The sequence below is a fragment of the Asterias rubens genome, chromosome 20 (genome assembly GCF_902459465.1).
Source record: "Asterias rubens chromosome 20, eAstRub1.3, whole genome shotgun sequence".
Taxonomy (NCBI): Eukaryota; Metazoa; Echinodermata; class Asteroidea; order Forcipulatida; family Asteriidae; genus Asterias; species Asterias rubens.
This window is the reverse complement of record NC_047081.1, coordinates 11,221,994-11,246,405: the sequence shown is the minus strand read 5'-3', so window position 1 is coordinate 11,246,405 and position 24,412 is coordinate 11,221,994. Positions and strand designations below refer to the sequence as shown.

At 39.3% G+C, this 24,412-nt stretch overlaps 1 protein-coding gene across 8 annotated transcripts in view; it reads left to right on the top strand.

Annotated features, from left to right (window-relative positions):
- Window positions 1-24,412, top strand: part of LOC117303705 (protocadherin Fat 4-like) — an 87,796-nt gene that overhangs the window by 42,919 nt on the left and 20,465 nt on the right. For all 8 annotated transcript variants that reach the window (XM_033787980.1, XM_033787985.1, XM_033787981.1 and 5 more), the window contains 31 exons: window positions 3,890-3,967; window positions 4,141-4,292; window positions 4,687-4,737; window positions 4,879-5,058; window positions 5,762-5,869; window positions 6,967-7,092; window positions 7,737-7,815; window positions 8,071-8,183; window positions 8,734-8,913; window positions 10,050-10,199; window positions 10,570-10,657; window positions 10,858-10,985; window positions 11,383-11,510; window positions 12,427-12,526; window positions 13,050-13,152; window positions 13,514-13,755; window positions 14,649-14,817; window positions 15,448-15,593; window positions 15,848-16,166; window positions 16,403-16,704; window positions 17,434-17,635; window positions 18,063-18,239; window positions 18,585-18,838; window positions 19,371-19,475; window positions 20,027-20,131; window positions 20,615-20,761; window positions 21,337-21,465; window positions 21,958-22,083; window positions 22,466-22,693; window positions 23,093-23,311; window positions 24,071-24,187. In XM_033787980.1, coding sequence (XP_033643871.1) covers window positions 3,890-3,967; window positions 4,141-4,292; window positions 4,687-4,737; window positions 4,879-5,058; window positions 5,762-5,869; window positions 6,967-7,092; window positions 7,737-7,815; window positions 8,071-8,183; window positions 8,734-8,913; window positions 10,050-10,199; window positions 10,570-10,657; window positions 10,858-10,985; window positions 11,383-11,510; window positions 12,427-12,526; window positions 13,050-13,152; window positions 13,514-13,755; window positions 14,649-14,817; window positions 15,448-15,593; window positions 15,848-16,166; window positions 16,403-16,704; window positions 17,434-17,635; window positions 18,063-18,239; window positions 18,585-18,838; window positions 19,371-19,475; window positions 20,027-20,131; window positions 20,615-20,761; window positions 21,337-21,465; window positions 21,958-22,083; window positions 22,466-22,693; window positions 23,093-23,311; window positions 24,071-24,187 — 4,751 coding nt within the window. The remainder of the gene's footprint in view (window positions 1-3,889; window positions 3,968-4,140; window positions 4,293-4,686; window positions 4,738-4,878; window positions 5,059-5,761; window positions 5,870-6,966; window positions 7,093-7,736; window positions 7,816-8,070; window positions 8,184-8,733; window positions 8,914-10,049; window positions 10,200-10,569; window positions 10,658-10,857; window positions 10,986-11,382; window positions 11,511-12,426; window positions 12,527-13,049; window positions 13,153-13,513; window positions 13,756-14,648; window positions 14,818-15,447; window positions 15,594-15,847; window positions 16,167-16,402; window positions 16,705-17,433; window positions 17,636-18,062; window positions 18,240-18,584; window positions 18,839-19,370; window positions 19,476-20,026; window positions 20,132-20,614; window positions 20,762-21,336; window positions 21,466-21,957; window positions 22,084-22,465; window positions 22,694-23,092; window positions 23,312-24,070; window positions 24,188-24,412) is intronic.

Genomic DNA, 24,412 nt, shown 5'->3' with positions numbered 1-24,412 from the left:
ACAAATTTCACAAAGGTTCGTCTTTCTTCATCAAATCCTTTAAGAAGATAAGATTAGCTTGTAGCTGAAGGAGTTAATCCCAAAGTGTATCCATGTGGTCAATCTTTACAGAGAGAATTCCTAACCCCCCCCCCCCCCACTGTGACTTTAAAATGGAAGATCGTCAATTAATTCAATTTTATGCTGTTTAAACCCTTACTACTTTTTTTATGTGACTGCTTGTGTAAAAAAATATAACGACATGATTTTTAATTTTTAAGAAACCAAACAAAAGCATCCACTTGTCAAAGCTCTTCTTTTGTTGCTGAACAACTAACGCATACCCAGTGCTTATTCATATGTGAATTGGAAGCTATATAACTTAATGAAGCGTATTGCTTCATTATTGTGAATTTTGTTGAGTAAGAGTTGATGCGGTGTTGGTTTTCTGTGAAGAGGGGCTCCAAGGTCAAATTCAGTTTTTGTGATTCACTAATTTTTAAAAATTGTACAAGTCTCTAACCTGTCATGCAAAAACGTTGTACAAGGCCACCATGTTTGATGCCCTTCAAGTGCATTTTATGTCAATAACCAAAATGTTTGATGACGTCAAGTTTTAAGAATATGGTACATTTTTGTACAGAGAATTTACAGCTTATTTCCTGAATTCTGATGATATTCAATCAAAATTGCATTGAATTTGAGTTTAAGACTAGCACATAATAATCTTTTGGGAATGTACAAATGTACAGACACAGATTAGAAAACACAAAGTTGTTGATTGTTGTTATTGGTCTTGTTGTTAGTTAATTCAAGTTTATACAAAATGTACTTTCACTTTATGATTTTTTCACAAAAATGTTATCGCTTTCTTTACTATTACAAAAATATAACCCACAAACAGCAACATTTCCCAAATAGTTGGTCATGTTTAATTCCCAAAGTTTCCTTTCAAAGTTCTCTAAACAAGTTGTATTTAACAATTAGTTTTTTCACTTGAACAGAACTTAAAATGCAAAAAAAAAAAAACTTTACACAAGCTACATAACCTTTCTTCGTTCCGGAACATAAAATCCATTCACCCTTCCATCACATAAACATTTAGCACTTGTTTTATTACCATTGTTGTCGTCGTTATGGCCTTATAGTTTCCTGATTGTTCCGCAGCTTTTGAAGAAGAAACAAACCCTACTCATAAATTGGATTTGTGCTTTTGTGTGTTTTATCCTGCGGCCATTTCCACCATCCCAAAGGGGTGAGAATCAATAGTTTTTAATCCTACAAAGGAGAATCTGTTTTGTCAATAGGTTGTAATCACTTGTATACAAATTTGTGATGGAAGTCATTTTTAAATGAATGGACCGTACAAGGCCCATTTCATAGAGCTGCTTAAGCATAAAAAGTTGCTAAGCCAGGGAACGATTTTGTTCGTCCAAAATCACTGGTATCACTGTTTATTTTTGATAAGCACACAATTTGTAAGCTAAATTGTCTAAGCTGCTCTATGAAATTGGGTCCTGATCAGCAGCAAAGACTGAGTTGTATTTTATTTTGGAAAAATATTCCTGGGTGAACTTAATCCTGTCACTGAGAAACGACCCCTCCCCCCCCCCCCTCCACAACCATTGCTCCATTTCTTCACAGTTTCATGAACTTTTGACATTTTTGACACGCACCGACCAAAGGAAAATTGTGTTGGACGTGCGTGTTCAAACTGTTTTACAGTCTAGCCAAATTGGATTTCGATCGGAACGCGGCAAACCGTTTTGTTTGTTTTGCCCCGGGGCCATTTTTGTTATTGAGTCACTACCCGGGAGGAAAATCCAACCGACCACAGGGCTTGTGTTTTACTATTTTTACTATTTTACTGGAACAGAATACGATTTACAGACCAGAATCAAAACAAGAAAAACTATTTTTTTTTAATCGAGCATTAAAGGCAAAGTAAACCTTTGTTTTTGGAACCGTCCAATTGCTTTAATCCTATATTAATGAAGATGTTTTAAAATGTGGCAGCAGTTTTTAGATATCGCAGAAAATACGGAGAGAATATGTCCAGGCAGGAAGAATAATTCCTAACAGAAATACACAATTTGAGAAACGTTACGCACGGTCTCAGATTTTGTTTAAAAAAACTTATATCTTTTTTACATACAACTGCACTACTGCGAAGTGAAATGTTTATCGAAATGCTTTATACTTTTGAAATGCCATTTCATTCAGGGGGAAAAGAAACAGTCTTGACTCAAAGGCAAAGTTCCTTGACAATTTGAGTCGCATTCTTTCGCACGTTAGAACATTTTTCAAACGCTGCACCCTTACTGTTTATTGATCAATGGTTTTATAATGACTAGATAATGTCTGGTAGTGCCACACAATAACACACTCCTTATCCACTAGTATTAATCAATAGTGTTAACCAGAGCATTCCTGTAGTGTAGTTCTTTGTCAGGAAGGGACAGGGTGGGGGGGGCTTTCTGCATCTTGGCTTAATGCCATTATGTTAAAAAAACAATAATTAATCCATGTTTTGGTACATTACAGCTGCATTAGTGTTAACGAGGGTCGTTAGACCTGTATAAATTGCAACAATTGTACAAGTTGCATGTATGTTTTCGGACGTTGACCTGTTAGGTCCAACTGCATGCTGGGAGGTGATTGGCAGCTGGTATAAACTGGGGGATAAAAAATATATAATGTGGTTTTTACAACACTTGTATATTACTTTCTACTTTCCCAATTTCTGTGAACTTTCTTCACAAGAATTGAAACAAACTGAGTGTACAGTCTTAAACTGTCTAAAAAAAATATTAGAATAATCTTCAATAAAAGAAATAAACAGAAAAATTAGGTAACGTTCTGTCAAAATTTGAGGTTGTTTTAACAATCAAATGAATTTAAAAAAATTTTTTGCAGTACAAGCAAGTGCGGACATCAATTGGGGGAACATGCTCCCCCCCCCCCCCCCCAGTTACGCCTCCTTTAAAAAAAAACATTCTTCAACAAATGTCGCCTGAGTTGTTAAAACAACCCACACAAATATTTACTCACAAAACACTCACAATACCAGCACGGAAAACCCTTCACAGTTTCAATGCTCCAAGAATGAAAGAAACCCACTCCGGTCAATTTGTCTTTCAAAACATCGAGCGCCCACAACAAAAGCAACCCCTGGAAACAAAAATCCATATTGCACTCAGTGTTGGATTAGAACTCTCCAAGTTACAAATAGCCTATATATGTAGAGGAGCCCGTCCTGTGTTGCTTGTTTTATTCAATGCGGATTACAATTGGGTGTTTAGGATCTATCTTTAAGCTTATGAATCCCATTTTAAGTTAATGGCGTACTTCAATAAAGCAAACAGAGGGTCCACCACATAGCAAGATTGAACGGTTTTCCCTTTAATATTAATTATGCCTTATAAGGGCAGAGAAGACCTTCAGTTTTTGGATTCGCTCGATTGTTTAAATCATTTGTAAATATAGATGTGCACACACAATTAACTGTGAAAGTTCCATTTCAAAAGGTGGTAGCGTTTTTGAGATAATTGCCAAAATCCTTTGCCGTTATGTCCTCTCAGGAAGAATAATCCGTAAAAACTAGAATACCAATCTGAAAAACGTTGACTGTACCGTTTCTCAGATTGGAATTGTAGGGCATAAAAACTGATATCTTTTTACATAACCAGATTACTTTGAATTGAAATGTTTCTCAAAATGCTTTTACTATCGAAGGCTGCTGTACTGGCTTCTCTCTAAAAGTTTTTGATTGCCTTTTATTTTAAGAGTGATTACCAAACGTCCCTTTAAGTCTGGTTTGAGGCAAACTTCCATAAAGTAATGAGGGAAAAATAACCTAATAAGATAAATACAAATTTGATTAATCCGATAATATTTGTTTTATTTACAGAAACAAGCGGCTCCAATGACCCCCCGCGTTTTGACGAATCCTCCATCGTTATCAACATACCAGAAAGTACTTCTGCAGGTAGGTGAAATAATATTAAAGAAATTAAGTGTCACCATCAGTGTCCCTAGTTTGTTAAAATCTCAATAATTTAAATTATTTTTTGTTAACATTGACTTTTCTGAATTGCCCATAAAGCATCGCTGAATGAACCTACTTCATCAAAATTCCTTTTTTTTTCTATCCACCTATAGGTAGCAATGTCTTCCACTTGGACGCCATTGACCCTGACAGCGCGTCGTTGACCTTTAATCTCCACGATAACGTAGCGCAGCAGCTGTTTATCGTCGTTCCAGACGGTCCGAACGGAGCGTGGCTGACCCTGAAGCAGCAGTTAGACAGAGAGGTACGGAAGTTATTTTGATTCTTTTCAAATGTTTTTGTTTTATGTGCAGCAATCTTTTGCTGTGTTTACATTCACTTCCAGTCTGCATAGCAATGTAACTTACTGTTATGCGATCAAGCAAAATGAATCGTTTGTCAACCCAGGTCATAATATTTTGTTTACATTTAAACAGAGCACAGTCTCTGCTTAAATACTGTTGAATACCCATGTTGGACCACCTTTGGCAGTTTAAAAGTTGTGAAAGTAGAAGGCACATTGAGCACTGTTTTATTCCCCTGTTGTACTTCGGTCAAGTGTTAAGGGCGAGCCCTCGTGTTTCTGAATTGTCCAACTTCCATTGATATATATTGTCCTTTGCAAATAATCAAAACTTGATCGGTTTTTCTTTTCACAGGAACAACACATCTACAACTTCTTGGTGTCAGTCACGGATGGTTTTAACGAGGTAACGTTTAAAAGTGTGGATTTAAGAGAAAATCAAATGAGTTGTTGCAAGCTGTACCACCCCTTGTACCTTTTCGTCTGTATCAATATACGATGATGCTTTTGCCCTGACGCAAAAACATTGTTTAATTTTTTTCTGCAGGTCCAACAAAGTGGAACTCTACTACTCTCTGATGTCAACGACAACGCACCGGTCTTTGTCAACCTTCCCAATACGACGACGGTTCACGAGAACGTCAACTTCGGGTACAATGTTTTCACCGTCATGGCCACTGATCAAGACGCTCTGTTGGCTAAGATCGTCCAGTATTCCATCTCTGAAGTAAGTTTCATTCATTTCTTTTATTTTTACCACACACAAAGAAAAGTTATATAATTACTTTATTATAATGATTAAGGAAAACATAAGTACAATAGGATTTTGTGTGAGGATGGAGGTCTCCATATTACCAGTGGTTAAGCTGGATTGGGCAAGGGGGCACATACATGTGGCGTGTCATGGCCTAGCAGTTAAGAGCACCAGATTCAAGCTATGGTGTTTGATCAGCCGAGTGTGGGTTCGAGTCCCGGTCCTGACACTTGTGTCCTTAAGCAAGACACTTAACCACGATTGCTTCATAAACATTGGGGAGGTAGTGCTTTCTGCTCTACCAGCCAGGCTTCTGATGGATGATACCCAAGCCTAATTAACATGGTGCATGTTTCCCTCCGTCCTAAAATCTGGACTGTTTTAAGAGGAATGTCAATTCCTACCTTCAGCTCCCCTGAGTTATTTTTTTGCATTAAATAGTTTTTCTTCCTTAGTTTATGCCAAGAGTGTTTTTAAGCCTTGTTTGGAGTGTACTTGCATAAAAAATATATACATGTAGAACATATTGTACTTTTTATTATTTGTATCTGAACTTTACGCCTGTTCCCCGACATTTTACTCTATGAAGAGATGGACTAATGTAATTTTATATAAAAAGTACTAAGTTTTTAACACTAATCCTACCTTTACTTTTGAAAATGTTAAAAAATTTCAGGATACGCCCGGACCGTTTAGCATCCACCCAGTCACGGGCGTCATCACTGTCTCGGGCAACTTGGATTATGAAACAAATGAGGTCTACAATATCAAGATCATCGCAAGAGTAAGTCTGTCTGTCTGTCTGTCTGTCTTTCTTGGCGTATTAGAGCTACAGTGAGGGATTTTTGGGGTAATAAAAACATAAAAAATATTACATCGTTGGATTAGTGCACCGGACTCAAGCTCTTGTGTTTCTGATCAGCTTGGTTCCCCGTCTTGACACTTTTGTTTTTAAACAAGACTCTCAACTGTTATTGCTTTGTCCTTGGAGTGGAAAAAAAGCCATAGGTGCTGTGTACTAGGAGCACGCGTTAAAGAACCCAGAACACTTATCGTGGAAGAGTAGGGGTTAACCCTGGGTTTTTTTTCAAATAGCAGGCACACTTGTTTACAGGTTTCCTTAGGCTTGCGAGCTTCAGTGATTTAGTTCACTTATGAGGCATCACCAGGGATACGTATAAAAATAATGTTGGTATAAATTTCAGTGATAATGGTTTTGATCAATAATTATGTTGTGTCTGTATTTTCTTGTAAACTCGCTGGCTTTCAGGATGGAGTATTGCCCTTTTTGGAGGTTTGTATTTAAACAGTCACCGTGTGTATTTCGACAAAGCACCGATTTCCACTGTTTTGTATTGTAAAATCATCACATCCTCACGCATGTGATTACAGAGTGTTTCCATGTTTGACAACTTAAGCCTGGTTCATACTTCCTGCGAATGTGGCGTTGAATTTGTTTCGTGCAAAGGATTCGCAGGAAGTACGAATTGGGCTTAAATCAGACAATTATTGTTGTGTTGCTTAGTCCTAAAGTTGTCCTCCGTTTGATGTGTCATTGTTTTTTAAAGGGAGGGTATACCTTTGGTTATTACTCCAAAAAAATAATCATAAAAACTTACTTGGTAAAGAGCACAGTTGATAATATTTAACATTTTAAAAAACGATTCCCTCTTAAGGAATGTGGTTTTAGGATTCAAAAGCATATCAATCAATCTGGCATGGAATGTTTCTCAGAAATGATTTCCCGTCTAAGAAAAGTGTTTTTAGAAAAATGGATTGAAAACAATCAATCTGAGAAGCGTTTCTGCATGAAACTTTATAAATGTTGTTATTATTAGTATTGTCTGATTTTAACATTTGAGTCTCTCCTTCTGTTACCAGGACTCTGCAACCAACAGCCTCAGTTCAGAGAGCTTTCTGACCATCAACGTAGTTGATGTACAAGATGCTGGGCCCGAGTTCCTCAACACACCTTATGATAAAGCCATTGATGAAGGCACACCAGTGGTAAGCAAACAAGGGCCCATTTTCTAAAAGCTGTTAAGCAGAAAATACTGCTTACCAAATTTCTTTGGGAACCAGGGGTCGATTTCACAAAGAGTTAGGACTCGTCTTATCTCGAGTTAGAACGAGTAAGTCATCCTAACTTAAGATGAATCTTAAGGTCTGCATGCTACAGTGCAGGGTTGGGACTTGTCTTAAGTCCTAAGATTAGTCTTAAGTTAGGAAGAGTTTTGTGAAATTGACGGCAGATGAAACAATGTTAACCTTTATGGAAATTTGGCTGGTAACCGGTTTCCGGTAAAACGTTGTATAAAAATGTATGCCTGTCTCCATTGTTTGACCTCAGCTAGGGCAGCAGATCAGATGCATGGGCTCTGTTTATGAATTAGTTTTTTTGGGGGGTGGGGTAGGGGGGGGGTTGGGCTGGCTGCTTGATGTTATCTGGCATGATATTGTTCCTCTTCTTTTCCTTTTTTTTAATTAGAAAAGGCCTGAGAAGTTTTTTAAAGCGCACACCATTGTGTACATGTACATGTGGGTCAACTCTTGTACTTGATAAAATAATTCTGAGACCAAATATCATGCCTGTGTTTTATGAACCGCATTCCTATTACAATATTAATCTTTGATTCCATTATTTCCAACAGAACACCGTTATTCAGCAGGTGGTGGCTATGGACAGGGACACGCTGAATCCCAACTCCATTACCTACGACATTATCTCAGGTCAGTTATCATATCTTGGATTCACGCATTCCGCAAATTCATGGTCGTTACAGGGAACTTGCACCGAGTGACAAAAAACATCAAACTGGATTTTTGAAAGTATTAATAAAGATTCTCTAATAATGATTATATCAATGAGGTCTTCTATAGCGTTGATATCTACAAAAGTGCTAATGGCACTTGCTCTGTGGAGATATTCCAATGTTGCCAAAAACAAGTATGCTGATCTTGTGTGTTTTGTTTTTGTGTCTTCAGGCAACCAGGGGTCGTTCTTTGCGCTGAACCCTAACACGGGTGAAATCACAGTCATCAGAGAGTTGGATCGTGAGGATCCAAACCTACCCTCATCGGTAGAATTCAACATCAGGGTAAGGTTTTAAGGCGTCATTCAAAATTATCAACAATCTTTAATTTCATGGTTTATTTTTTTTATATTTTTTTTTTTACCCACTCATCGACCCCAATAGCTCATATGCCTGCTTAGGAGTCTTAATGGCCATGATCGGTGTGCAAAGCATTTTGGATGAAAACGGAGTCCCAAATAGTATAAAACATGGCATTATTACATGGCAACTGTACTCGTTTCCTCAAGGTGCGTTGCGGTACAAATGGTGCAATCATTTTGTTATGGTCATGACAATATATATATAAAAATTTAATAATAAAAAAATTTAAACAAATATTTGTGGTAAAGTGTCTCACTTCCTACCCATCCACCCCCTTTCCTGTTTTGCTATTCCTGATGAGTTTAGCACAAAGTGGTTCTAGCTAGACTTTTCTTGATTTTAAACACACTTTTCATCTCATTTGGAATCATCCCATAATTTTCAAAACGTTGTTGTAGCAAAGTTTTCAATTGCGCTCCTTGGACAAATGTTGGAGTTTAAAAACATTTTCCCTTCCTTGCCCTTTTTACAGGCAACTGAAGTTGGTCCGGGCGGTGGACAATCTGCCTTCACCACCTTCAACATCGTCATCAATGATCTGAACGATGAACCTCCGATGTTTGACCAATCGGTTTATTCAGTCAGTGTCTCAGAGGCTGAGCTTCCTGGGTTCATCTTACCAGTCAGCATTCTCGTTACTGATGGTGAAGCGGTAAGTATTAATGAGTTTCCTGGCAGGACGACAGGCTCTTAAAGACACTGGACATTATTGGTAATTGTCAAAGAACAGTCTTCTCACTTGGTGTATCTCAACATATGCATAAAATAAGAAACCTGTGAAAATTTGAGCTCCATTGGTCATCGGAGTTGCGAGATGACTATGAAAGAAAAAAACACTCTGTCACACGAAGTTGTGTGCTTTCAGATGTTTGATTTCGAAACCTCAAATTCTAAATGTGAGGTCTCGAATACAAAATCGTGGAAAATTACTTCTTTCTCGAAAACTACGTCACTTCAGAGTGAGCCGGATCTCACAATGTTTTCTACTATCAACCTCTCACCATTACTCGTTACCCAAGTAAGGTTTTATGCTGATAATTATTTTGAGTTATTACCAATAGTGTCCACTGCCTTTAAGCGCCCTTCTGCTGGACAATAGTACAACATTTACGCAAGAAGAAGGTTGCAAGCTGTAAACTAACAACAATGCCGCTTAGTGTGGGTTCCAATCCGGGTCATGATACTTGAGCAAGGCACTTACATGCATGTATAAACTATTATTTCTTCAGTTGGAAGAAACCGTTATTTCTTTCTCATTGGATTCTGCTCTCCCAGCCATGCTCCAAAGCCCAAATCCTTACGGACTGTAGAGGGGGTAATCCTGTTTCAGCCCCAGGAGTGCTGCATACTCTTCTGGAGAAGAGATGGTTTAAGGAAATCTTGAGGGCGTACTGAACAGGGGTGTAAGGGATTTTGAAAAAAAGTCGGCTTGGAAAAAAAATAATAATAATAAACACACTGCACTGCATCAACAATCAAGCACCCTTGGCCTTGCGTCCTCACTTAAGGATTCTGCCGAGTATCAACGTAAACGTAAACACACTTCACTATATTTTTTTTTTTTTTTTTTTTTTTTTTTTTTTTTACTGACTTCTTACTTCTCACTTGGTTTTGGTAAAAATCTTCCGTTTATGTAAAGTTTAGTAGTTAACTGATTCATAAACAAATTTAAGCTTTTGTCTTCTGGCTGAAGATTCGATCCTAGACTGCAGGATGTAGAAGTAATCTCGAAGGCCAGTAACTAACTTTTATTTTGTTGTGATTTTTTTATTTTTTTTATAATCACAGATGATCCAAGGGAATTTCCGTATCACCCTCCAAAACGGCAACACTGTCCCGTTCTCTGTCTCCCCCTCGTCAGCAGTGGACCAGGCCAGTGTGACCTTGACCCTGATTCGTCCATTGGATTATGAGTCAATTAAGATGTATAATCTCCAGGTAATGATAGGAATAGAGTTTGCGTTTTTAAAGGAAGGTGATTATGCCACCCTTTCTCTGCTTTGAACCAGAATTCCATTTTATTTTGCATAACAAATAAAAACAAAACATTTTTTTGGCCACCCTCCCTGAAAAAAAAACAACTTATCTTTTTGAGACAAAAAAGAAAGAAATTAAGATAAAGCTATATACATGTAATAAGGCCCCAGATTGCAGAATTGGGCTTTTAGAACCAAAGATAATTGTTAAAATTTGGCTTCATGCTCGTATGCTTTTGCGCTTTTCACTCAGAGTTCAGGTTATTTAAAGTGTTAGACTCCTTATTCATAGATATAAAACAAGTTATTTTTGAAATGTCATGTTTTTACAGCTCTTTGCTGAAGATTCCGCTACCAGTAGTGCCACCGTGGTTGTCACGGTAACTGACGCTAACGACAACAACCCACTCTTCAGCAACCGTGAGTAATACTAGATTGAGCCTCTTCCCCATTTCTCACCAATAATGGTATTTATCTGATTTTACCCCAGGGAGCTTCGAAAGATTTTAGGAATACTATTGGCCCAATGACCAGGGAACTAATTTAAAGCACATTGAATTTTCTTTTTTTAAATGCACTATATAAGAACTAAATTAAAATCAGTTTCCGTCTTTTGACAGAGCTTCAACCAATAACGTTGACAGAAGGCTCACCTCAGAACACGCCTGTTATCACGCTCTCCACGACTGACGCAGACGAAGGAACCAACGCCGTCACGAGATACAGGATCACTGGTGGGAACCAAGGCGTGAGTCCTTTGCGACATTTTATTCTAACCTTATCAATGGCAGTTAAATAATTAAAATCAAGGACAAGAATATGGGGGTTTGGAATTCAATTCCAAAAAAACAAAAATTTCAATTCCAAAATATGTTTATTCCATACTCGTGTTGGAAAAAAAAGAACAATTGTGAGAATTAAAAAGCACATAGAAATGTAACAAAATCAAAAGTGCGTAAAATTTTACCAAAACAATATAATGTTAAAGCAAATAATAAATAAATAACTAGGAATTAACTATGTACAAGAGAGGAGGCTGTTAAAAAGAAGGAAGATAGTTATAATATTCAATCTGAAAGCTCACTAAGTTTACAGTTCATACTTTCCCTTTAAAAAGGCATTATCATGTGAATGATCTTTCTCAGAATTTGTTTTCCATCAATCCAACGACTGGCGTGATCACGACGACGTCCAATGTTGATTTTGAGAACTCAGCTCAGACTTACACTCTTACTATCGAGGCGTACAACACTGCACCCGCCGTGCCACCAGCGTAAGATTTTATGTTTATATTCGTAATATGGACGTGTGCATTGTGGCCTTTGTGTTATGGGAAAAAAACCATTAATGCTTCTCTTCATACGGTTGTATAGGTCCACGAATTGCTATCCTAAAGGTTAACAAATTGGGTCTACGTTTGTCAGAAGAAAGAGTTGAACAAAGAAGGATCCACGATTTGAGGCCATTACGTACTTAAGTGATAATTTTTTTGTAATGAATGACAAATTTGATTTCATTTTCACTACCTTACCGAGAGCGAGAGCAAAACATAAAAGGGAACACCAAAAGTCTACATAGGGGAGTTCTAAAGACTGGGGTGCCCCAAGAGGAAATTTATCTAAGATGTCTATGGGAGGTTCTTAACTACAGGGCAAAGGAAAGAAAGATGTCTCCACAGGGATGCAAAAAGCATAATGTGTGCAATGTTGCATTAGTGTCCATGAACATGACCATTAAGTGCTTACTATATCTGGGTGTGTTTAATGGTATGGAGATACTTAAGTGTAAGATACAGTTTAATGGCTAGGATTCTATTTCTCCTTCCCAACATCTTGGTCTAACTAATCAGAACAATTCGCTATTGCTACATTATTTGTCCATGAACATGACCATTAAGTGCTTACTATATCTGGGTGTGTTTAATGGTATGGAGATACTTAAGTGTAAGATACAGTTTAATGGTTAGGATTCTATTTCTCCACCCCAACATCTTGGTCTAACTAATCAGAACAATTCGCTATTGCTATTTGTCCATGAACATGACCATATAGTGCTTACTATATCTGGGTGTGTTTAATGGTATGGAGATACTTAAGTGTAAGATACAGTTTAATGGTTAGGATTCTATTTCTCCACCCCAACATCTTGGTCTAACTAATCAGAACAATTCGCTATTGCTATTTTTCCAGGACTGGCGTCAGTGTCGCTACGTTGGTGGTATCCATTGAAGATATCAATGACAATCCGCCCATATTTCAACCGTCAGTCTATGACAGGACGGTGTATGAGGTAACGATGTTCATTACAATTTTTTTCACATTAGCCAGCAATCCGAATCAACCATACTCCCCTCGGGAGTTGTTTCTGAAAAAGGACCTTACTGCACACTTGCGATAATAGCCTCTTTCACACACTGTCTCCAGTCCCCATATAATACAGCCCTGGGGACGCCCCATGAGTTTTTTTACCCCACTGTTACCCCGGCACACTGTCACACTGTCCCCGCCTAGGTCCTTCCTTATTCCACAGGGTTCGAGCTGCAGGTTTCAAGAATACCCCAGGGTCTTACCGCTTACCCCTGTTCCAGATTTCCAGGGGTGTGTCCATTTGCCGGGGGAGATTAAGGTTAAAGAAAATCCAAGTGTGACAGGGCTGTTACAACCCCGGGGAATAGAGTAGTTTTTACAGGGCTATTGTGCCAACATAGTTGACTCTGAATTGGTCTAATTTTCTTGAACTCTTGGGATCCCAAGAATGTGCCAAAACGTATGACTCTAAAGTTGTCTAATTCTTTTGTCTTCTGTTTATTCAGGATGCCGAAACCGGTCGTACAATAATCCGAGTGTTTGCCAGTGATGCCGATGCCGGCCCTGCAGGGGAAATCAGGTACTCCATCATTGGAGGCAACGTAGACGGTGAGTTGGCTTTCTCAATGGTGACCCAAATACTTTTCTTAAAATATAGGATCGGCAAAAAAGTTTATCAAGAATGTCAATCTTGATGAAGTATTTTGTGAGTAATAGATGTTAAAATTGCATCGGAGATAAAGAATTATTACTTTGGTTTTACCCAAAGTTGTATACACTGTATACTCGGTACTCTCCCCAGTTCTGTGAACAAAGAATTACAGGCATATTACTCGGGTGTGATTCGAACCCACGACCTTTGCAATTGTAGAGCAGTATCTTAGCAACTAGACCACAGAGATTGCCCGGTAGTTAGAGGCAGTCCGAATCCTATGTTTTATTTAAAATATAATTTGCTGATTGTTTTCAGGTTCATTTTCAATCGACGCTCTAACCGGTGATGTGATCCTCCGGAATCGACTCGACCGTGAGATCTTGGATTTCTACGACATCATCATCCGCGCTGAGGACAACGTGGTGCCCTCACAGTCTGCGACCGCTCACCTGACGATCACGGTTGGAGACTCTAACGATAACAGTCCACAGTGGAGTCAGCTTCAGTATATGACGTCCATCTTCGAAGGACTGCCGGCGAATACTTTTGTCACTCAGGTAAAATATTCAAGTAATAAACCCACAAGGGAAATTGACGGGGTAATTTTTTGATAATTTTGGGTTGAACAAAAAAAAGATTAGTATCTGGTGCTCTACTAGCCGAGCTGTCTAGCGTCGATGTTGGGGGTCTCTTTACTTTGTTTAGGGTGCCAGTCAGAAGTCATTCAACTTCTAACTGCCTTGTAGCCAGGGATCACACCAAAGTATATGATACAACCAAGGAAGGTGGTAGCAGAGCGATCACCACCCAGGGGATGCAACCTTTTATTTCAACAACCCTTTTTTTTACAAGCTCTAAGACATTGGGCCAAGTGTGCATGACCACTCAGCTTCAGTGTCAGTTGGCATCTTAAAGAACTAGAGGGCGCACTGGCCTATACACGCGACCCGGCATGCGCGCAGGCGGCCATTTTCTAAGTTGACAAACAGGCATCCCACAGCGTGCGCTCTCAAGTTCTTATATATATGTAACTCTATAATTGGCTTGTAGAACCATGTAGTCTGGTTACCTTAATGAGCATTGTATACATACACACCTGTTGTATTTAGTAATAATAATAATAATAAATTACATTTATATAGCTCATAATATGAATTAACATCTCTATGCGCTTTACAAAACAACAAACTACAATTACAACATAAATATAAACATAATTAACAGACAAAAAATACACATACTTATACAAAATATGGAATTGAATCATTACCCCTATGTAAGGGGGGAAAACAAGACAAAATTAGTTCTTAAATAGTTGGGTTTTTAGAAGTTTCTTGAAAGTGTCCAGGGTTGGTGCAGCACGGATGTTGGATGGGAGTTGATTCCACAGGGATCTTTTAAGGATATTTAAGGAATCAGACCTAAGACTCTTGTTGTTATTTCTGATTAGGTATCAGCATCGGACATCGACCTGGGTATGAATGCCAAGCTGCAGTACTATCTGGCTACACCCAGCCAGTACTTCTGGATCAATCAGACGACGGGTCAGATCTACACCAGTATGCCACTCGATCGGGAACTGATGGAGTCTATAACACTCAACGTCATGGTTAGAGATTGTAAGTTTACCCCAATTTTTTGTTTCCTTTTCACTGGATATGTATTGTATCACTAAGCTCATCCGCATCCTTATAGTACTTAAGCAGCATGCAGCATCAGAGTCCAGCTTTCTCCAGAAGACGATCAGAGACTGATCGAATTGTTGGGTTGAAACGGTTCTTTTCAGAACCACCCCAACTCAAGTAGAGAAAGTCATTACAAACCTCTCCATAATGTATTGTTTTGTTTACACTGTCGTCTTCTCAATGTCTTGAACATCTCTTTCGATTGATTTGGCACTTTATAAATACCCAAGATAAGACTTAAGGCTATGCTTGCTTGAAAATGCTAACTAAGTAAGGTTTGCGGTGACACCATGTAAAAATCTCAATGGTACTGCTCAACAGTTCGGTCAGTGTGCTCTGACCGTCTTCTGAAGAACACTTTCAGAGCACACTGACCGAAGCGTCGAGCAGAACAAATCGGCTCTTCTCAGTACCACCTCACAAAGGGATTTTTACATGGTGTCACTGCAAACCTTACTTATAAATACCTATTATTATAATTATTATTATTATTTTAGTCGTTATTTATATCCAAAGTATTTACTTAAACTGAGCTGTATCTCTGATGGTTTGTTTTTTACTCAGTGGGTAATCCACAACGCAACTCCGCCCAGCCTGCCATGGTCATGGTCACTGTACTTGATGTCAATGACACGCCGCCAACGTTCACTGGTATCCCGTACAACTTTGAGGTTGCTGAGAACAGACCGTTTGGGACCTTCGTAGGACAGGTAAATAATTTGAGTTGCTAAACAAAAACAAAAACACTATTGAGAGAAACATGTCCATTCTTTAAGGGAGAGTACTTTATTTAGTAGTTACTAAAAAAATTCCTGACTGTTAAAACTTACTTCATAAAGAGCAATGGAGAGCTGTTGATATTATAAATCATTGTTGGAAACGACACATGGTGTTTCCGCAAACCTTACTATAATTCTATTTTCCCAACTTACCGATTCATAATACACTAATGTTTGTATTGCAGGCCTCAGCCATGGACCCGGACACCATTGGCACTCTAATCTACTCAATCACTTCCCAAACTTCAAACTTCTTCATCAACCCGGCCAACGGCCGTATCACCACGATCAATTCCCTCGACCGTGAGCAGCTGTCTAGCTACGAGTTTGAGGTCCAGGTGACCGACGGGATACACACAGCGACAGAGGTCGTCTCTGTCACGGTAACGGATGAGAATGACAATGATCCGGTGTTCACCGAGGGTAACTTGTACGAACTGACCGTTGAGGAGAATATGCTTTCTGGATTAATACTCAGACTGCAAGCAACAGACGCTGATGAAGGTGAGACCTGGATCCCATTTCATAGCTCTGCTTACCGTTGAATTCTGTGCTTACAATCACCATTTTCCACTTACTGTGCAAGCGCCAAATATCTGCGCTAGGTTGTGTAAGCAAAGAACGCCTAGTTAATTTGAACGCACACAATCAAAAATTTCCTGCTATCCTGTGAAATACGCGTAAACCTTCCCTTTAAATCGCTTTAAATTTGTCTCTTTCTTTTTGTATACCTCCTTAAGGTCTAAACAAGAAGATCGTCTACCAGTTTGACCCGACCAGCAACCCACCCTTGGGTCTCTTCTTCCTTGACCAGGAGACGGGGGAGCTACGCACCACCGGGTCTCTGGATCGTGAGGTCCAGGGTATGTACACGCTGATTGTTGTCGCCAAAGATCGTAATGGCGAGGCTGGGGGGCGCTCTAGCGTTGCTACTGTCCTCGTCACGGTGACCGACACCAATGACAACAGACCGTACTTTGATCTGCAGAGTTACTCGCAGTCCGTTCCTGAGGATATACCGCAAGGTGGTTTTATAACAAAGGTGGGTAGATTAGTAAGGCTGTTGAGAAACTATTTAATCCTTTCAGCACCAGTGGTGACTTAGGTTGACTGTGTGCACTACATACCCTGCTTCAGCCCCAATGGCGACTTAATAGTTGCCCAAGATAACATACAAAAAACACTTGAGCCAAAGGCCACTTTCAAAAAGATATTATTTTGCCCTATTCATCCTGCATGCCTTAGCTTGCCATTATTGGAAAGAGAAAGGATTGTTAATAACTAGGGCTGCTATTATGCAGTTATTTCAAATTGGAGTGGAAAGATAAAAAACGCTTTACACCTGCGAAGCCCGTATGGGTTTATGCATAAAATTGTTTGCGTTTACAGAACACATTGCATGCCTTGAATTAAAGAGACACGATATTTATATATATATTTTGTTTTATTGATTTTTTTTTATGCAAGTCGCCCAAAACAAGGCTAAAAGCCACTCTAGGTTAAGGGCTACAAGGAAGAAAACATAGACATGCAGAAACTCAGTTGAGCTGAAGGTAGGAATTGACATTCCTCTTAAAAGATGGAAGATCATAGGATGAAGGGAAACATGCACCAGGCAAGGAGTTCCAAAGAGATGCAGTACAAGGGAAAAAGCTACTGGAGTAGCTCTTTGTACTACATATATTTGTTAAAAGTTTGTAAAGACATTGGTCTAAAACCTTGATATGCTGATTTTATAACATCCTCCTCTTCCCATATCTCACCAAACCAGGTCGAAGCAATTGACAGAGATCTTGACGCGAATGCCGTCATCTTGTACCGCATCATCGCAGGGAATGAAGAGAACCACTTCAGCATCGATGCCAACGGGACGCTCACACGAGGGCCAGTGCCACTGGACAGGGAGACTAAGACATTCTATCAGCTGACTGTAGAGGCGTACAACGCCGGCGACTCACAGCCGAGAAATACCGGTAAGAAACTTGGCGAGATATCTTTACTATCACAGACGATGGAAGAGGACAGTCAGAAACCAATGTGGATTTCAGCAATGTAAACGTTTAGTTTTGAAGGATGCAACTTTGAAATCATTTGTTACCTTTCTCTGCAACACGTCTGGGCTCAGGTTCATGGCTATGCTTAACCCAAGCAAAAACTCTGTACATAAATATTTCCTTGCGGAGCGCCCCAGTCTTTAGAATTTCCATAAATGCAGTCCTTGGTCTCCATATATGGTAATGAAAAGGAGCACTGGACAGTGGCTTGGAGATTTGGGTTTTTGCATGGTGTCACCATAATTATTAAACTTGTAGTTTTTAAGCTTTAGTGAGGAGTGCTAAGCGTATTCTTTTGATGAAAAATTAAAAACTGTTTGACTGATGTATTTTATCTCAATTACAGCAACCGTAACCATCACGGTAACCGACGTGAACGACGAGGTACCAGTCTTCACTCAGAATGTCTACCTCCGGCCTGACCTTAGCGAGAATGCCCTCGGAGGGGCGCATGTAGCGACCGTGTTGGCCAATGATCCCGACTTGGGGTCTGGAGGGCAGGTTTTATACAGCCTCACTGGAGGTGAGTTGTTGTCTTCTTAGTATGTTTTTAGGCCCCGTTGTTGGCGATGGCACCGAAGGGGCTATACGATTTACTATTTACTATACTTTTTTGTTTGTCTTGTTTTTCAAACGTAAATGTAGTAATTGCATCAGGGATACAAAAAACATTGAATATACTCTTTCACTGATGTGGCATAAGTACTGGGGCAAGTTTCTATAGTGTAGATGTCTGAACTGGTAAAAAAAAAAAAAAAAAAAAACACCTCCAAAGAGTACAAACAATGATTTCAATTGGATATTACAAAGTTATAACATTTTCTATCATTTGCAATATTTGTTTATTGTTTTAATACTTATTTTCTAGGCAATACCAATTTCTTCTTCATCGACTCCCAAAACGGCATCATCACGGTCCAGGGTTCACTTCCCGGCTATGACGTCCAGCAGACCTACAACCTGACGGTCACAGCGACCGATCAATCTCAACCGTTCCACACATCTACGTCCACCGTCATGGTCCACCTAGTCGACGCCCAGGACGACCCACCAGAGTTCACCACTGACAAGTATGAGGTGCACTTAAATGAGAACATGGGTCAAGGGTACCCATTTTTACAGGTAAGAGGTTTCTGTGTAATACCCACCGGGTTCAGGGGTGTGTATAGGCGTACATCGTTAAATACATAGTGCACAGGATAGGGTTAAGGGTTTTACCGTTGGATATAAAAACTCCTGGGGCCTCCCAGGGCTTGAGGATATGAGATCCAGTGTGAATTTTTTTAATTTTAAATCCTACATGTATGTGTAAATGCCTGCGATCAAAAATCCACCTACTGTACGCTGAGAGCCATTTTTGCTTTACGTCTGTTCATCAGCAAGTCAATATTTTGTTAAACCATTCCTCACTCTTTGAACAAGCTTCTTAAAGAGTACGATTTAGCATGGAATAGAAATACATCACAACCCATGAAACTGACATTGTGAATGACCGCTTCCCTGCTTACTTTTGCTTTGCACAGGTAATAACTTGCCAAGCAGAAATACACCGCTGGCCCAAATACCATGAAACTGGCATTGTGAGCGCCCGCTTTCCTGCTAACTTTCCCTGAGCTTAGCAATTTCTTAAACAATGTCTTGATTCTAACTTCAGATTGATGCTTCGATACCGGGCAAGCCAAATATACCGGTGACGTACAGTCTGGGACCCAATGTCAACCCCATTATTTTGGAGCTGTTTGAGTTGGATGCCACAACGGTAAGTTGCCATATTGTTTTAATGAATACACCTCTCCAAACTCCAACCAGCCCCAACTTCCAATTCTACAATTTTTTATTTTTTTTATTTTTATTTTTTTTTGTAATGCAAGCTTGCCCCAAACAAGGCTAAAAGCTACTCTTGGTGTGGGGCTACGAGAAGAATAAAATTTAAACGTGAAAAAAAAACTCAGGGGAGCTGAACATAGAAATTGATATTCCTCTTAAAACAGTCCAGATTGTAGGATGGAGGGAAACATGCACCAGGCAAGGAGTTCCAAGTTGGCTGGATAGTTTAAGAGTTTTTGTAGAAGGCATATAAATATTTTTTCTGTTCAAGGGTTTTTGTGAAACTTTGTATATTTTTATTTTTATGCAAGCCCCATGACACACAAGGACTGAAAACCACTTCAAGGTGTTGCCTACAAATCAACTAATTTTCCAGGGGCTTTTGCAACCTACTCCTGAGGCTGAAACAGGGTTACTCCCTTTACAGTCCATATTGATGTTGATGTATTTTATAATTTTATAAATCAATGTTTGTGTGTACAGGGTATGCTTACTACTAAGAGACCGATTGACTTTGAGGCAGGACAGAATCTTTACACCTTCACCGTCTTGGGAGAAAGTGACGGAGTCCTGCCAGGCTCCTCTGCAGTAAGTTATTATTTTTGTTATTAATGGTATGTTTTGTTTAAATCAAAAAACAAACAAAAGGTTGACACCATTCAAGTTCACAAAGTTTTTACAACGTTAAAAGCACCAAGAGCTCAAATTTATAGCAATACCTTACTTTTTCAGTGACTGGTTTTGTTGTTTATATTCCCCAAAATTCCTTACTTGTTTAGGTATTTTTGAAGAAGAAAAAAAAATATATATATTTTTAAAGTCTTTTCACGAGACAAAATCTTGTTGATTTGTGTTGCCTTGGTAATGTACATTCCGAAGTCAGTAGTATTTCTAGAGTAGTAATAATGCCCTCTCTTGATATCATGTTTATTATGGATAGGCCTGTACAGTTTATGACATAAAATAGATCTAGGATAGTGGCGCTTTGACCGTTTGTGCAGGACTGTTATTTTTGGGAAACATCTCTGCAGGGAACTACACCATTTTTGTTTTTTCTTCTTGTCATTCTAGGTTTGGGTGTACATCGATGACGTGAATGACAACAACCCGGTGTTTGTCAACCCCCCGACGGATGTCACCGTTACCGAGAACGTCAACCCTGGATTCATCTTCACAACGGTGACTGCAACTGACGCAGACTCTGGACAAAATGGAGAGGTAAATATTTTTAGACGACTTCGTTCCCAGTGGTGTATGATCTTGCCTCGCCGTTTGTTTTCTTTATTCCTTTTCCAAACAGTGGACTTAAATATGAATAAACTATAATTAATAGTAAAGTTGCAGGCACAACCATGTAAGAAATCTCTTTTAAGGGAGTTTTAGCTCTGAAAAGAGCCGGTTTGGTCTTGACCTTTCTAATAGTATACTCTGTTACTCTTCAGGAGAAAAAAAACCTGAAGACGCGCAGAGTATACTGTACCTGCAAGGGTACTATTATTTATAATTTATTCATATTCTTTTCACCATGCAAAGCTTCACAGACATCACTGTGTAGACTTTAACCTTTAGTTTGGACCATGAACAAGCCAGTAGGGCTGCTGACTGCCCTAGGTCAATAAACTGCTCATCCATTATTTTGTCTCAAGCACGGGTAATCCTGAAAAGGGTGTGTAGTTTCCGAGTTTTGGTGGCCAAATTCTTTAATTGAGCTTTCCCATAATGAAGAGTTTAGCATTAATAAGACTTGACTGGCATGTCGATGTGAACTACAAATTTTCCATTTTATTTCATAGTTGATATACACCATCACCGGTGGGAACCAGCAAAATCACTTTGATTTAGTGACCGATGTGAACGGAGCGACGCACATCGCGACTTCAACATCGCTGGATCGCGAGACTATTGAGAACTACATACTGACTGTAAGTTGAGACTAAATGATCCTTTATTCAATATGGCGGCTCGTGACCACATAGTGAATAAGACAACTGGACTCAAGCTCTGGTGTTTCTGATCAGCAGGGTGTGGGTTCAAGTCCCAGTCATGACACCTGTGTCCTTCAGCAAGACACTTAACCATTATTGCTGTGTCCCTCCGAAGGGCCGTAAAGCTTTAGGTCCTGTGTTTTGTGAGATGCATGTAGCAGAATCCAGTGCACTTATCGTAAAGAGAAGGGGTTGCTGGTCTGAATGGCTGCTTTTGCGCCGCAATACTATTGCATGGTGCTATAAAGGAAAGAGGTCTTCCTCTCCAAAAGTGTAACTTCACCTACCTTACAGAAAAAAAAACCTGAAAACTTCAAAAACCTGTCCGGAACTAAATGATGAACAATGCTATGAGACGCAAGTAGATAAAGCACTAAATATAAAACTAGTTATTATTATTATTATTATTAATAATGTCCTACCTTTCAGATCACGGCTGCAGACAAGGGTGAACCTACACGCAACTCCTCAATCGACATCGCAGTGAACGTTGGAGATGTTAACGACAACGCACCGATGTATAATCAGACGATCAACACTGCATCTGTGACAGAGGTAAAAAAGAATACTATATTGAAGTTATGTGTCGTTGGTTCTCAGTCTAGACCCTCTCCATCATTTAATGGGCAGTTAAACAAACATCACAAATTTCTCTTCACAAGTCGTAAGATTGAGATCAGAAAATGAAATTAGCTGTAGGAAACTGCTTATCAACCAAAAGGACCTAGGTATGAATGCAAATGAATAGTTTATTTCCTGACGTTTCAACACTAGCAGAGTCTTTCTTGAAAGCTACATGTAAATGAGAAAGATTCTGCTAGCCCTCGAGGAAGATCCTCTGAGGGCTGAACTGTCAGGCCATTAACTATTTTTTAGTAGATAAGATAAATACAAAGCTTCTTAGTAACCTAATGTCGGGTTATCTTCTTCTCAACAGAATACTTTCATCAACATTCCTGTCGGCACCATCGTGTTCTCCGACAACGATCTGGCGTCCTCCAACAACATCGAGTTCTACATTGACGACACGTCCAACCCCGGCGGGATCTTCCAGATCAACTCCCTGGGGCAGATCACAATGACGGGGCCGCTGGACCGAGAGCAGCAGGCATTCTATGACCTGGTGGTGGTGATGAGGGATCAGACGTACAACGCAGGATTTAGTGTGAGTGCACTTTCTTATGGATATGCATGTCTTAAAGACACTGGACTATATTGGTAAACCTCAAAGACCAGTCTTCTCACTCGTTGTATCTCAACATATATGCATGAAATAAAAAACCTGTGAAAATTTGAGCTCAATTGGTCGCCGAAGTTGCGAGATTACTATGAAAGGATAAACACCCTTGTCACACAAAGTTGTGTGCTTTCAGGTGTTTGAATTTGAGACCTCAAAATCTAATTCTGAGGTCTCAACACTCAAATTCAAATATTTTAGTGAGAAATTACTTCTTTCTCAAAAACTACTTTACTTCTAAATCGATTAAATCATCCATCATCCTTTGCCCTTTCACCCGAAAAGTTAACCGATGACCTTTTGACTTTTGACATCCCTCAAATTCAGGAAACGTCTCACTTCTATATTAACGTCACGGACCAGAACGACAATCAACCAATATTCCCGCCCCAGCCTCCTGTCATCGTGACGGAGGGTCCTTCGTCAACCGGTAACATTTTTGTCACCGTTACGGCCGACGACAATGACTTTGGGGAGAACTCCAACGTCATCTATACCATCACTGGTGGGAATGCGGACGGCATCTTTGGAATCCATCAGAATAATGTAAGACCAGAGCCCAATAATTATTATAGACCTACTTAAGCATGAAAAGTAGCTATCAAAATACCATGTAACATGCACCATTTCAGACTGATAATGAGCTTTTCTTTTGCTCAGCAAAATTGTCTACTCAAGAAGCTCTATGAAATTGGGCCCAGGTTCGGAGCACAATTATCAGTTTGCTCAGCAATTTAACAGGAACTTTTTTTTCATTGAAAATTATGCACAGTGTGTTGTTACAAAATTTAGCAATCTAGTTCCTCTAATTTAGGGCGAATTCCTATCTATCTTGATGGAAACATTGTTTGGATAGTAAAAATTGACACTGACAACAAAATCATAAATCATTCAAATCATTCATGCTTCTTTAACAAATAATTAATAAAAATCACCAACCAATTTAAAATTTGTATAAGAAATCACAAAATTGTCCCCTTACAGCGCTGTGTATGAAGCACTGTATACTGGGTATTTTCCTGAGTTCTTTAAACAAAACCCACAGGCAAATTAGCTGGGATTCCAACCAATGACCTTTGCATTGCTAGAGCAGATGTCTTAACACTAGACCACCAAGCTAGTTCGATTGTTTCTCTAATTATCAAGCAGGATTAATTTTCTTAATTCTAATTTTCTTACTGGAATTGTGTTTTTGTTATGCGCTCTCAAACAGGCTGGTCCTTTAGAGAGCGCAATATAAGTTCAATAAATTATTATAAATTCGTACTGTTTATCAGCCATGTGATTGTGTCTATTGTATCCTAGGGGTCAGTCTATGTCATCAAAGAACTGGACTGGGAGACTACTAAGAACTATGAGCTGATTGTCACGGCAACAGACCAGGCTGGGAATGTCAACGATCGAAGAACTGGAACAGTCACTGTAAGTTTCAACTTATTTCTATCTTCCCCCTCCCCTCCTCCGTCCCCCCCCCCCTGCCCCCAAAAGGAAAAACAATAGGGCATTATGAAATTGGGTCTTGATCCAGAATTCACGACTCTGTTTACTGCAGTATTTTGATAACATGGTGAGCAACAAATTTCTGTAATTTTTTTTGTTTTTTGAAGGGAGGAACCCCAAGTTATGTGGAGGACACACACGTAAAAA